Source organism: Phoca vitulina, unplaced genomic scaffold (assembly GCF_004348235.1).
Source record: "Phoca vitulina isolate PV1807 unplaced genomic scaffold, GSC_HSeal_1.0 scaffold1, whole genome shotgun sequence".
Classification (NCBI taxonomy): domain Eukaryota; kingdom Metazoa; phylum Chordata; class Mammalia; order Carnivora; family Phocidae; genus Phoca; species Phoca vitulina.
In genome coordinates this window covers 47,576,354-47,590,791 of record NW_022589704.1, presented here as the reverse complement: position 1 = coordinate 47,590,791, position 14,438 = coordinate 47,576,354, and the positions used below count along the sequence as shown (strand labels likewise).

General features: G+C 37.3%; 1 protein-coding gene across 1 annotated transcript in view; it reads left to right on the top strand.

Moving 5' to 3' along the window:
- Positions 1 to 12,414: 12,414 nt before the first annotated feature.
- Positions 12,415 to 14,438, top strand: part of FSIP2 (fibrous sheath interacting protein 2) — a 107,225-nt gene continuing 105,201 nt past the window's right edge. The window contains exons 1-2 of the mRNA XM_032420585.1: positions 12,415 to 12,513; positions 12,869 to 12,994. Of these exons, the coding sequence (XP_032276476.1) occupies positions 12,415 to 12,513; positions 12,869 to 12,994 (225 nt within the window). The remainder of the gene's footprint in view (positions 12,514 to 12,868; positions 12,995 to 14,438) is intronic.

Below are 14,438 nucleotides of genomic sequence, written 5' to 3'. Positions count from 1 at the left end.
ATGAATGAGGGAAAGAAAGGAATGACAGCCATGACATAGATTTTTACTATTCTATAGCTCATGTTCTTAACATTATGTAGGAAAATAATAACTCAGGAGTTTTTAAAAATGTGGAATACTATCTAAAAGGAGAACATGTCAATTAGAAGGATCACTGCTCAGAGATCAATGACTAAAAAAAGAACAAAACAGAGATATTCTGAAGTATACACTGGCAATGTCCATTTAAGCACTGACCAAGAAAAAAAAAGATAAATGATTCACTCATTTACTGAAGTATTATTTATTGAATACCTACCATTGAGTTTTTCCTACTTAATAATAATTACTGTGCAGTGTTCTAGTTATTGAAGAGTACACTGAAGAAGACAGACAAAAATCTTCCCTAAAGAAATTTCATTTTCTGAGACATACCCATGTCTTCACATGGTCTTCCTTCTGTGTCTATGTCCTAATCTCTTCTTCCCATAAAAATACCAGTCGTATTAATGACTTCATTATGACCTCATTTTAATTTAATTAGCTCCTTAAAGACCCTCTCTCCAAATACAGTCAATTCTGAGGTACTGACAGGATTTCCACATATGAATTTTAGATGGACACAGTTCAACCCATAACAATGCCCAAGGTTTTAAGGTGCTTGATCATGTAAGTACCTGCTGCTTAGTACATACCAAATTTCCAGACTCCCAGATAAAAAGCATATGTCCAGCATAAAGCACTGTGGTTTTATAAGCAGTCTAGGCACAGTGAACCCATGTTATCAGTTCTTGAATGGCTCAACTGCCAAGTTCCCCAGTGCCAGTCAAGAGGGGACCTTTCAAGTAGGCTTTTCTAAAAAATACCAGTTTCAGATCTACTGCATTAACCCTTTTGTGCATAGTCAGGATGACAAGTTCAGGGTTATTTTTAATTTGGGATACATTTTAGGCCAAATATATACATATATTAATTACAATCACTAAATTTTGCATTGATTTTTTGAAAATACGAAATTTATAATATTTTGCAAGTTAGTCCATAATAAGCAACTTAGCCACTACTTTCATTTTATTTATCCCATAAGCTTATGTAATTTTAAAAATAACAGATAATTATCCAGTGATTTTGCTTAAAGTCAGCAGAGTAAAGGTTTCAAAAACAAAATAAAAAATACGGAGAGGAAAGAATCTCTATTGTTTCTGAAATAAACAAACAAAATTAGAAGAACTAATTTTAGACATTTCTAGAAACCACAACCTATGAGAAAGATTTATCCAGGATAGAAAGAAGACACTAACAGCAGGCACATACCTTACCAAATCTCTATCTGTGGGAGGATAAATCAGTGTAACTGCTTTGAAGGAAACAACAGTATCTGTAAGAAAAAGAGATGAAATCAACATACCCTTTAATCCAGAAATCTATGTAAAAGGATGCTTATTATAGAATTTTTGTGACAAAAAAAATCTAAAAATTCATAAATAGGAGACTAATTAAGTAAACTATGGTAATTACAGCATTAAATACCACTTCTGTGTAGTTAAAAACTAAATTAAATGTGTACTCATATGGAATGATCTTCAAGATATATTGGTCAGTTAAAAATAGAACGTGTGGAACTCTGAACACTAAATGCTTGATAACATAAATTTGCATATGTTGGGGAGGAAGAATTTCCTCTGCCCTTCAAAATCCTTCTAGCTGGACTAAGAATCAAATTGACATGAGACCGATTAACAGGGGAAAATCAAATTTAGTAGCATATGTACGGGGAATCCACACAGACATGGAAATTCCAAAGTGGGACAACACGATGCTTATATGAACTAAGAAGAGGGAGGGGTCTGAAAATTTAAAGGGGAGAAAGATCATTAGCAGGAAGGTAAAAGGAGATGTTTGGAAGCCAAAGGTTGCCCTATTATTCAGATCAGTTTCTTAGGTAAAGAGGAATTCTGTTAATAGCTTTCTTCATGGTACAGACAGTTGAGGGGGCAGGTAAAGAGTTTTGCTGAATCTGTTGTGTTTAGATTGCTTTTAACTCAATATAATGTTCATGCCAAAGTGGCCCATTGGGCAGAGGGGCTGCCCTTGGCCCCTACACATATGTATAATGATATACAGACTTCTGTTGTTTGCTTCTTGGTTGAGAGACTTGGCATCTGGGAATAAGGGTAAATTATTTTACTTTATATTGTTTCGATTTCTACCCACACGTTACTACTTTACCATTATAAAATTCTGCCTCCTGTGCCTCTGAGGGACACCAAAATGATTAAATCAATTATTGGAAGGGTGAAATTTAAGGACTATCATAGAAATCAATATGTCCTGGACCTTAAGATAATGTCAGATTGATAATTCAGACTCACAGGACTCAAAGATCTTACTCAGTATCAAATTTTACTAATAATTCCAAGGATACAAGTAAATCATAGGCAGAGGTGGAACCGAGAGGTCCAGGACCCCTAGTGGAGTTCCCCAAGTTCTATCATACCACATCAGATGCACGTGTTAATAGATGAGGTTTCTGTGAGGTTTGCAGTTACTTACTTCACTTTCATATAATAACCCACTCAGCTTATAAGAAAGACATTTTATTTTATATTGAGAGGGTTATATTGATTATGTAACATTTTGCAACCAGGCATTATCCATAGCTCCATATATTACAGTTTATTTACCAGAAACAATTCTAGACAATTAGGCACATCCTGCTAAAAGAATTCCAGATGAAAAGTCTCTTTTGCTAGCAAAAATCTTCGTTGTCGTTGCTGTGTCAGCAGGATTGTCATCAGCATGTTTATAAGGGGATTAGTTCAGGTTACTTGCCTTCTTTCTTTCCTTGGAGCATCCCCAATAAAAGAACAGATTGTATTGCAGACCTGTAACTTAACTTCTTTCTTTCCATATGACAAACTACCGTGGACATATTATCAAATATATTTACACTGGAATAAGAAGAGCAGTGGTTAAATCTTAAGAGCCAAGAAAGAAATTAGAATTTAGTCCAGAATGTAGTGAATTTACAGTCTTCTGTATTAAGTACAGAAAATGACTAAAATGGATAAAAGTAAACATAGATTTTGATAAACAGATGTATGGGATCATAGCGAATTATTGAAGTACGTAGAGTAATTTAGAGATTATATCTTTAACATCTGAGATAGAATTGAGGAGAGAAATTGGTACATTAATCCTGTCCCTCATGTCTTATTCAGGCTCTGTCAGGGTCATAATGGTACACAGTATAGATAATGAAGTTTATACCATATGTAGGTTTTTTTTTTTTTTTTTAAAGATTTATTTATTTATTTAACAGAGACACAGTGAGAGAGGGAATACAAGCAGGGGGAGTGGGAGAGGGAGAAGCAGGCTTCCCGAGGAGCAGGGAGCCCGACGCAGGGCTCGATCCCAGGACCCTGGGATCATGGCCTGAGCTGAAGGCAGACGCTTAATGACTGAGCCACCCAGACGCCCCCCATATGTAGGTTTTATTGTTGGTTTTTTTATTATTCTCCCTAATTTTATACTGGTGAAGTCCAATGTGAGAAGTACATAAATGCATAGTTCGTCAAGATTTAAGGGTAGGAGGAACTGGAGAAAGGTGGTCAAAAGGTACAAAGTGCCAGTTACAAGATTAAGTACCAGGATATAATATACAACATGATAACTACAGTTAACACTGTATGTAATATATAGGAACGTTGTTAAGTAAGTAAATCCTAAGAGTTCTCATCACAAGGAATTTTTTTCTTTTTTTCTTTTTTCTTTTTATTATATCTATATGAGATGATAGTTGTTAACTAACCTTACTGCAGTAATCATTTCAGAATATATGTAAATCAAACCATCACGCTGTATTCCGCAAACTGTTACCATGATATATGTCAATTTCATCTCAATAAAACTGAGGAAAAAAGATTTAAGATGTAAGAAATAATTCTATTTTAAAAATGATAAGGAGAAAAATAATTGTTTACTGATTAAGAATTCCTTAGAACAAAAAAAAAAAAAAAAAAAAAAGAATTCCTTAGAACAGAGCCAATTTCAAAGCTTTATGATGACAGGCAAATTAATTTTTCCAAGCCCAAATTTCCTCTTTATAAAATGGAGATTGTAATAACTGTCTTACAATGTTAATGAAAGGGTTTCATGATATACACCTTGCTAGCTACATAACACAATGAATGGTACATTGTAAGCATTAGTTATCTATTGTTATGTAACAAATTGTCCCAAAATTTAATAGCTTAAAACAACAAACATTTTGTATCTCACAGTTCCTATACCACAGAAATCAGGGCACAGTTTAGCTGTGTACATCCAGTACAAGGTCTCTCACAAGACTGCAGTCAAACTGTTGACCAGGGTTGATATTTTAAAAACAAACTGCAGTTACTTGATTAATAGAGTAAAAATATTCACCTTGATGGATAAAATTATCCAACAATTTCAAAAATTTTTCCCCCAAAACACCAAATGTATACATCATAAATCCCACTAATAACAGTGATTAGGATTATGAGGGCAATGCATTCCAAGAATTAAAAGAGAAAAAAATCTTAATAATCAGAAAGTCCAGTCTCTCAAGTCTCTACGATTTTAAGCTAGAAGACATGGTACAGTGCCTAGTACTACATTGAGCTGGGGAGATTGCCCACTATTAAAGTTAATCATGCCCTCATTCACCATGATAAAGTGGGATTTATCCCTGGGATGCGTGGATGATTCAACATATGCAAATCAATCCGTGTGACACATCACATTGATAGAATAAAATAAAAGAACCAAATGATCACCTCAATAAATGCCTAAAATGCATTCAACAAAATTCAATATCGATTCATGATAAAAACAACAAATTAGGCATTGAAGGAATATACCTGACATAATAAAGGTCATCTATGACAAGACCACAGCTAACATTATACTCAATGGTGGAAGGATAAAAACTTTTCCTCTAAGATCAGGAACAAGACAAGGATGCCCACTTTCACCATTCCTATTCAACATGGTACTGGAAGTCCTAGCTAAAGCAATCAGACAAGAAAAGGTGTCAGAATTGGAAAGAAAGAAGCAAAAATGTCTCTATTTGCAGATGACATGATTTTATATATAGAAAATCCTAAAGAGTCCACCAAAAAACTGTTATGTCTAATCAATGAGTTCAATAAAGTTACATTATAAAAAATTAATATACAAAAATTAGTAGCACTTCTTATACTAACAATGAAATTTCTGAAAAAGAAATTAAAAAAATAATACCATGTACAATAGCAGCAAAAATGATAAAATAATTAGGAGTAAATTTAAGTAAAGAATAAAAGATCTCTACACTGAAAACTACTACAATACATTGATAAAAAATAGAAGACATAAATAAATGAAAAGGTATCCCATGTTTGTTGATTGGAAGAATTAATGCTATTAAAATGTCAATACTACTGAAAGCCATCTGTAGATTCAATACAAGCCTTTATCAAGAGTCCAACAGCATTTAGTAAAAGTAGAAAAAAACTCTTAAAATTTACATGAAACCACAAAAGACTCCAAATAGCCACAGAAATCCTGAGAAAGAACAAATCAGGAAGTATCACACTTCCTGATTTCAAGCTATAGTATAAGCCGTAGTCATCAAACAGTACAGTACTGGAATAAAAACAGACAAATAGGCCAACAGAAGAGAATTGAGGGCTCAGAAATAAATCCAAGCATATAAGGTCAACTAATATTTGACAAGGAAGCCAAGAATACTCAATGGAAAAAAGACAGTCTCTTCTGTAAATGGTGCTGGAATAATTGGATATTCACATGTAAATGAATAAAATTCAACCCATATCTTACACATTCACAAAAATTAACTCAAAATGGATTAAGGATGAAATGGAAGACCTGAAACCATGAAATTCCTAGAAAAAAATTATAGGAACAAAGCTCCTTGACATGGATCTTAGTAATGAGTTTTTGGATATGACACCTGAAGAACAAGCAACAAAATAAAAAATAAAGTGGGACTACATCAAACTAAAAAGCTTCTGCATAGCAAAAGAAACCACCAACAACCTACAGAATGGGCAAAAATATTTGCAAACAGTGTATCTGTTAAAGGGTTAAAACCCAAAACACAAAGAACTCCTATAACTCAATAGCAAAAAAACAAATAACCCAATTTAAAAATGGGCAGAGGACCTGAATAGACATCTCTCCAAAGAAGATATACAAAAGGCCAACAGGTATATGAAAAGATGCTCAATATCACTAGTGATTAGGGAAATGCAAATTAGGTCCACAATGAGATATTAAATCACACCTGATAAAATGGCTATTAACAAAAAGACAAGGAATAACAAACGCTGGTGTGGATATGGAGAAAAAGGACCCCTGTGCACTGATGGTGGAATTGTAAATTAGTACAGCCACTATGGAAAAACAATATGCAGGATCCTCAAATAATCAAAAACAGAACTACCATATGATCCAGCCATTCTTCTGGAAATATATCCAAAGGTAACAAAAAAACACTAACTCAAAAACATATCTGCACCCTCATATGTATTGCAGTCTTATTTACAATAGCCTAGACATGGAAACAACCTAAATGTCCACCAGTGGATCAATGGATGAATGGATATTTCACACACATACTCACTGGAATATTATTTAGTCAGAAAAAAGGAAATCCTACTATTTGCAACAGCATGAATATACTTGAAGGCATTATGCTTAGTTAAATAAGTCAGACAGAGAAAGACAAATATGATCTTTCTTATATGTGGAATCTAAAACAAACAAACAAAACAAACAAAAAACACCAAACTCATAGAAAAAGAGATCAGCCTTGCAGTTACCAGAAGTACGGATAAGGGGAAAGGGAATTAGAGAAAGGTAGTCAAAAGGTACAAACTTCCAGTTTTAAGATAAATACTAGGGATGTAATGTACCGCATGATGCCTACGGCTAACATTGCCACAGAACACACAGCTAACACTATATAGAAAAGTTGTTAAGACAGTAAATCCTAAGAGTTCTCACCACAAGGAGAAATTTTTTCCCCTTTATTCTTTTCTTCTTTGTTTTCTTTTTATTGTATCCATATGAGAAGATGGATGTTAGCTGAACCTACTGTGGTAATCATTTCACAATATATGTAAATCAAACCATCATACTGTATGCCTTCAACTTATACAGTATTATGTCAATTATTTTTCAATAAAACCGGGGGATATTTTTAATTAGTTAATTAATTAATCATGTCCCTATTAACGCTACTCAGTCAAAATGATGCTAATAATAAAACTGTCATTGATTGAGCATTTCTATAGACCATGCATTTTGCTAAGTGCTTTTATCAATTTAACTCATTTAATAGTCCTATAAAATAAGAGTTAACATTATACAAAATTTGAAGATGAAGAAACTAAAGCCAAGAGTTGAAATAAATGTGATTTAAACCCCCAAGTCTACACTATTAATACTGTACTATCTATTCCTACTGCCTTTTACTATTAAGGAATTTTCCCCAGCTGTGATGCATCGTATGACTGGCTACCTTAAATTATATGCTATCTTCATGTGAAAGCTTAAACTGGAAACATATTTGAACATTACTTTTTATTTAATATTTCACAACGATTTATTTGTGCTGTCACCTAAAATATATATATTGAGAATATATGAATAAATATCCCAACCAATATTTAATTTGGCCCCCTTCTTTCTGCATAGTCTGCACCACTTAACAAATCAGGACTCTGTATTCAGTGCCAGCTTTTCATCAAGATAAATATAATATTTTTAAAAATAATGCAAATATAAAGTAAAGTATTTAAATGGGTGGGATACCAGCAAAGAAATATACCTTATAATATGAAAAGATATTGTATGGTCCTTACCAGACGCTGTGTGTGTACGTGTGTGTGTGTGTGTGTGTGTGTGGGCATGTGCGTGTGTGCACTCACTATTTAGCAATGACTAAAGGGTAATCAGGAAAGCAGTCTGAGTGCCTAGCAAGCACTGGGCACTGCTGACCCAGGGGATGCAAGCAATCAAAAGCACCTAGAGTCTTATTGGGAGCATAAGACCCACAGAGAGTCATCAAGTAATGAGAGATAAGAGCCAGGCAATAAAAAGTCAGGTGCTAATTTGTTCTGCTGTAGAGGCAGTGCTGTATTAATGATAGGGACAAAACTTCTCTTAACAAAAATTTTAATACAAATTTTCATTTTTTTCTTTTGTAAAGATGATAATTTGAAAAAATCTAAAACATCAGCAAATAAGATATTTTACAGAAATACAGAAAAACAGTTAATATTTGATAAGTTATATATCTTGAGAGGAGAGTTTACTTTAATATTTGCGTCAGTTTTGTGGGCAATATAAGAAGTAATGTTTAGTCAGAGGCAGTAACTAATCAGAAGCTAAGTAAGGTTTTACCTGGCAGAAATAGACCACTTCAGAAAGTATATGAGGGTGATATTCATTTATTCTTTTTGCCTACTTTTCCTGAATCAATTATGGGAGGTTAGATAATTTTATTCTATCTCTTTAAGTTTTGAAATCCTTTAGAAACCCATATATATCATGATGATTCTAATATCCATACTTTTGTTATTTCCAGACCGATTCTTATTTTGAGCCCTCTGTCTAATCAATATCTTAAAAAAGCCTTTTTTGACATGTCAATATATCAAACTTCCTCCATTAGCAGTAACTTTCTGTATTTGGTTGAATGGTGTCCTCCCCCCAAATTTAGTCCAGTCCGAACCTGACTATAAAATTATTTAGAAATAGAGAATTTGCAGATGTAATCTGGTTAAGATGAGGTCATACTGCATTAGTGTGGACTCTGATCCAATGATTGGCATCCTTAGAAAATGTTATACTAATAGTGAAGATTTGAAAAGCACAAAAGCACACTAAAGTTCATACCCTCTTGATGCCGGAAACCCCAAGACTTCCATGTAAAAAAGCATGATCTAATCACCTAGAATATGAAAAGAACATCTGTAGACAGTGTTCCAGCAATCCCAACCATTACAGCCATCCCAGCTGAGGCCCTGGACATGTGAGTGAAGCCACCCTAGATGATCCAGCTCCAGCTGAGCCAACTCAGACTAAAAGAAATGTCAGCCAACCCAAAAGCTGTGAGAAATAATAAATCATTTTTTAAAGCCATTAAATTTTGTGAATGGGTTGTTATGAAGGAAAGGGCAAGATAGTATCTGAAAAGGCCCCAAAGTTCATAAAATTTCAAACACATGTTCCTCTGTCATCTCCAAGAATACAACAAATACTTCTTTACATACAATTATCATAGACTTCCTGCTTCTCTAGTCTCACTTTCCAACTGCTTTCCTTATAAAAATAACTTACCTGTTTGATGTGGTTTTCTTAGGGAATTCATTTACTTTTCTGGTTTTACTGTTCTCTCCAGAATTCAAGCTTGTCATCTACCCTTGTGAGTTTCACAACAGCAATCATTCCCTCCAACTCTGTTATTTTTAAAGTAGGTGAGATGGGGAAGAACCCAAAGTTATGACAATGTTGCTTCAAATGTCTCTCAAATCCATTCTCTCCCCTTCATTCCTATTGACTCATTATTTCAGGTCTTCATTGTTTCTTATGTAACTACATATCGTAAAGTCTCTCAGGCCTTCAGTCTCCCCCCTAAAAATCCATCCCCTATCTTGTCGCCAGAATGATCTTCTAAAATAAAAATTTTCTTAAAACCCTTTGATGGGTTCTCATTACCTAGGTCAAGACAACCAAATATACTGGGGTTTCACTAAATGCTTGCTAGACACTATGCTAAGTGTTGAGCATATAAAGTTGAATAACCCAATAGCTGCTTTAAAGGAGTTTCCATTCCCTTAAAGGGAAAAAAAATTGGCAAAAGCTTAGAATGTCATAAAAACTTCCTAGAGATGATGATACTTAAGCAGTCTTAAAAGCTGACTGAAATTAGCCAAGCAATGAAGTGCAAAGGGCTATCAGGCAGGGGAACAGCACAGCAAAGACACAAAGTCTTGAATCAGTAGGTTCAGTGTTGGAAACTAACCTCAAACAGTTTTACATCATTTGAGGTTCAATTTTGAGAGGTGGTGTACAGAAGTTATGTCTTAAAAAGGGAGAAAAGAGCTGTACTAGGCAGTATGATACCTCTCAAAGGTGTCTACATTTTAATTTCCAAGACCTATGAATATGTATGTTTCATGGCAATGGGGAATTAAGATTCCTAATGGAATTAAGGTTGCTAATCAGCTGACCTTAAAATAAAGAAATTATCAGGGTGCCTGGGTGGCTCAGCCGGTTTAGCACCGAACTCTTGATTTCAGCTCAGGTCATGATCCCAGGGTCATGAGATCAAGCCCACATCAGGCTCCATTCTCTCTCCCCCTCTTTCTCTGCCCCTCTCACCCCCATGCTCTCCCTTTCTCTAAAAAATAAAAAAAAAGAAAATAAAGAAAATTATCATAGGTCATCTAGATGGACCCAACGTAATCAACAGATTTTTAATTATAGAGAGGGAGGCAGAGGTCTGAGTCAGAGATCTGAAGACACTACATGCTGGATTCGAAGTGGGAGGACGGGGAAGCTTCTAGAAGCCATAGAGAGGAAGGACATCGATTGTGTCCGACAGCCTCCAGAAGAATGCAGCCATGCCAACACTTTGATTTCAGCAAGATGGGATGCATTTCAGACTGCTGGCCTCAATTATTGTAAGATAATACCTTTGTGTTGTTTTAAGCCACTAAGATTGTGGTAATTTGTTACAGCAGCAAGAGAAAACTAATACAGGGACCAAGTCACAGAGGCTGTTATATGCTTTGTGTTAAGTCTTATGGTAACTGGGGATTTACTAGAGGGGAGAGAGATGGCGTCAAAGATTAATTTGATAAAAGATGGACTATTGGGTAAAAGGTGGCAGACAGATAAGGCTGTTGTGATCACACAGACAAAAAAATGATGAGTGGCTTAACTGAGGGAGTAGTGTACAGATGGGTAGGAGAAGACCAATTAATTTCAGTGATAAAATCAGTAGGACAAAGAGATCAACTGAATGTGTGGAATAAGGGGAAAGGAAGTATCTAGTATTATATCTCAGTTTCCAGCTTGGGTAGATACTGATATTGTCACTGAGATGGGAAATGCAAGAAGAACAGGGCCTTAGTTTTGTACTGTTTTAGTGAAAGGGTGGGTTGAGATTTGAGTACACTCAATTTGAGATGACTGTGAGACCCCCATGTGGAGTGCTGGTAGTGGACTGTGTCCCGAGATCAGATTTCAAATTTAGGAGTCCCATGCATATGAGTGGCATTAAAAGAAACAGAACAGACATAAAACTAGTATATTGACTAAGAAACTGTCTCTGGGGCCATGACTTAATAGTAACTATCATTCCTCTTTAACCTGTGGAAAAAAGAGGTCATTATTGGCAAGGCTGTTATAAAGATTAAATGTGGTGAGTGTTTACCACAGTATCTGGAGTTAGTAAATTCTCAATAAACAGTAGGTATTACTACTAAATGGGCCAGAAATAAGAAAGAACAAGGGTCTAAGTCCACATTCCTGACAAATCGGATACATTCTGCGCCCTCCAAGTACTCACAGTCTAGTTAGCTCCTTGAAAGAGGGGGGCCAAATTTTACTCACCACCATATTCCCAGTGCCCCTTTCAATGACCGGCCCCAAGGAGTCGTGCATTTTATAAATTCTGGCTGGATGGCTGACAGGAGAAGAAAAGAGGGATCTAGGAGAAAGCAGGGGAGGCAGAGAAGAGGGAGTAGGAGAAAGAGAAGAGAGCTAGAAAGGAAAGAGGAAGACTAGAGGAGGGAGGAGGACAGGAGAGAGGCAGAGCCCCAAAGGAAACCAAAGTACAGTAATGTGGACCTGGAGTGGAAAGAGGTCGTGGGAGCCTGGGGATGGGGTGTGATCACCGTGTCTATAAGGGGGCACATACACAAAACCAGGCCTCTGTCCCTAGAATGGAGGTTTTTTTTGTTGTTTGTTTGTTTGTTTTGCTCACCGCCCTACCCCGGCCAAACCATAGCTCCTCGGAGGCCAGGAGAAATTAGCCAGCTACCCTCCCGCAAAGCTTTCAAAGTTTGGAGTTGGGTTTGGTATGACTGAGGGGTGCTGGCTTCTGAGAGAAACGGTATTTCAACTGCAGCCCTCATAGACCAGGCCCCTAGAACTGATTTCCCCAAATCCCGGGCGCTGCACGCCCAAGCATCTGGGACCAGCCCTCGGGAGGGCACCACCTGTCTGCGGCCCCCAAGTTCGGAGTCTGGAACGCCGCGAGGGTGAGGCCTCGCGGACGCGGGGTACTGGCCATTCCGGGTCCAGTCGCAACGGAGGGACGACGACGGGGAAAGGGGTGCGAGGGAAGGGGCCAGGGGAGGGCGGAGAGGGGCAGAGGGGTCCGGGCCGGCGATGGAGCTGTACCTCAGCGCCTGCTCCAAGGCTGCCAACATCGCTGCCACCAAGACGGCCACCAGTAGCCTGGCCGCGGACAGCCAGGAATGCGGAGACGTGAGTGGCAGCCAGCCTGGCGTCGTGGTCCTCCGACGGGCTTCCGGCCCTCTAGGGCCCGGGCAGGGAGAGCCACAGACGGGCCGCGCGGTTCCTAACCGCCCGCTTCTGGCGCCCTCGTGCGGGCGGCGGGTGGAAGTGCTCTCGGCTGCTGGGGCCGCAACTGGCTGTGGCGCAGCTGCGAAGCGGGTGGCCCGGGAAGCGGGAAGCGGGAGGCGGGAGGAGGTCTTCAGGGCTGTGTGGTAGGGCGGGAGCCTTCGACCCTGACTGTATGACTCTTGATTGGAGTAGGAGTAGATTGGCCTCATATCTAATACTGAAAGGAAAGGCCAAACTCTCCAATTGCATCTGACAGGGCGTGCACAAAACCCACTTACCAGGGGTCGGAGCGGGTCAACTACTGGATCTGCCTCTTGGGGTCAAGCTGCCTATGATCCCAGGAAGCAAAACTTTATACTATACTACGAAGTTAAGTGAAAAGGTAAAGTAATTTTTAATGGTCTTACGTTGGTTTTCTTTGCTCTTTTCTATTTGCTGTTAGACTCAGGCACTACATCATACAAAGTCCATTAGGGGAATTTGCACTACCATACACAGGAAAAAAATAACCAACCCCACATCTAACCTAAGATATTGTTTAGGATGCATACGAAGCAACTTCATCTAGTATAGTCTCAAAATCTTGGGCTAGAAAGTTTAGATTCTTAGTTCTGCCTTAATTTATAATTTATAGAACCATATTAACTTTTCTTTATAATAACTTTATACCTATTTAGTGAGATTTTGTTAGAAAAATATTTGGTTGAAAGGTGAAAGATTATTGGTGCTAGCTGGCCATTTAATTGTGTTATGACTTTAACCAATAATAACTTGGACAAAACTCTCATTACAGAACACTTTTCTATGACTTTTGTTTGTGCTGCATTCTATTTCACACACTAAGTGAGAAAACAGTGAAGTTGAAATAAGTTAACATGTTTAGTATTTAACTAATGACTCCATGATTTGCCCCAACCTCCTCATCCAGTCTTTTCTCTCATCGAGAGCCTCAGCTCCTTCCACCTGGGGTATTTTATGCCTTACTCACACATACCATGTTAAAATTTCTGTGCCTTTGTTCACCTTGCTTCCCAAACCTGACATATTCTTTCCTCTTCTGCCCAATCTGTGAATTTGAACCATCTTTCAAGATTCTTTCTGAACTATTACAGCCCCCAATTAGCTTATATTTCCTTAAAATTTGCATTGCCCTTGGTTTGTGTAATTTTACTCAATGCTATAATTTTATAATTATAATTTTATAATGTAAATCATACTGGGGTAGAGTGTGCTTCCCTCAAACTCTTTCATATTCTTAGTCCTCAGCACTACCTCTACCCTCAAACCTCCCCAGCCTTTGACCCAGTGACTAATGCTGAAGGAGGTTCAGTACATTTCTTTTTTTGAGTGGTTGCTTTGATCAATAGTGCAAAAAATTTTACAAGAAAGAATTCCGAGTGACCCTTGTGCCCTCCTTCTATCTATGATGTCATCAGAAATTAGTAGGGCCTCTTGGTATTTGATACTTGCCTAATAAACATGATCACTTAAAGTTTTGTTTCTGGGAAATATATAATTTCCCTTTGTTCCACTAGAATAGAGCAAGCTAACAAAAAATAAGCCACCTCACACTGTTTGGCTGAGTCACATCCAAACAAACTAGCTTTCCTAAACCATGCTTGAAAACTCTTCAGGGTATAAACTTAGCCCTGTCTTTCAACTGTTTAGTCAAATACACTGTTTGCTGAATTACCATTTCTGTCAAACATTAATTCACTTGCCAACTACTTTTTTAAAAGATGTTCTCTCTATTCTTTATTAGATTCATTCCCCCCAAACTATCTTCATTTAATCATAATCAAGCACCAGACTATTTCCCTGAAGAC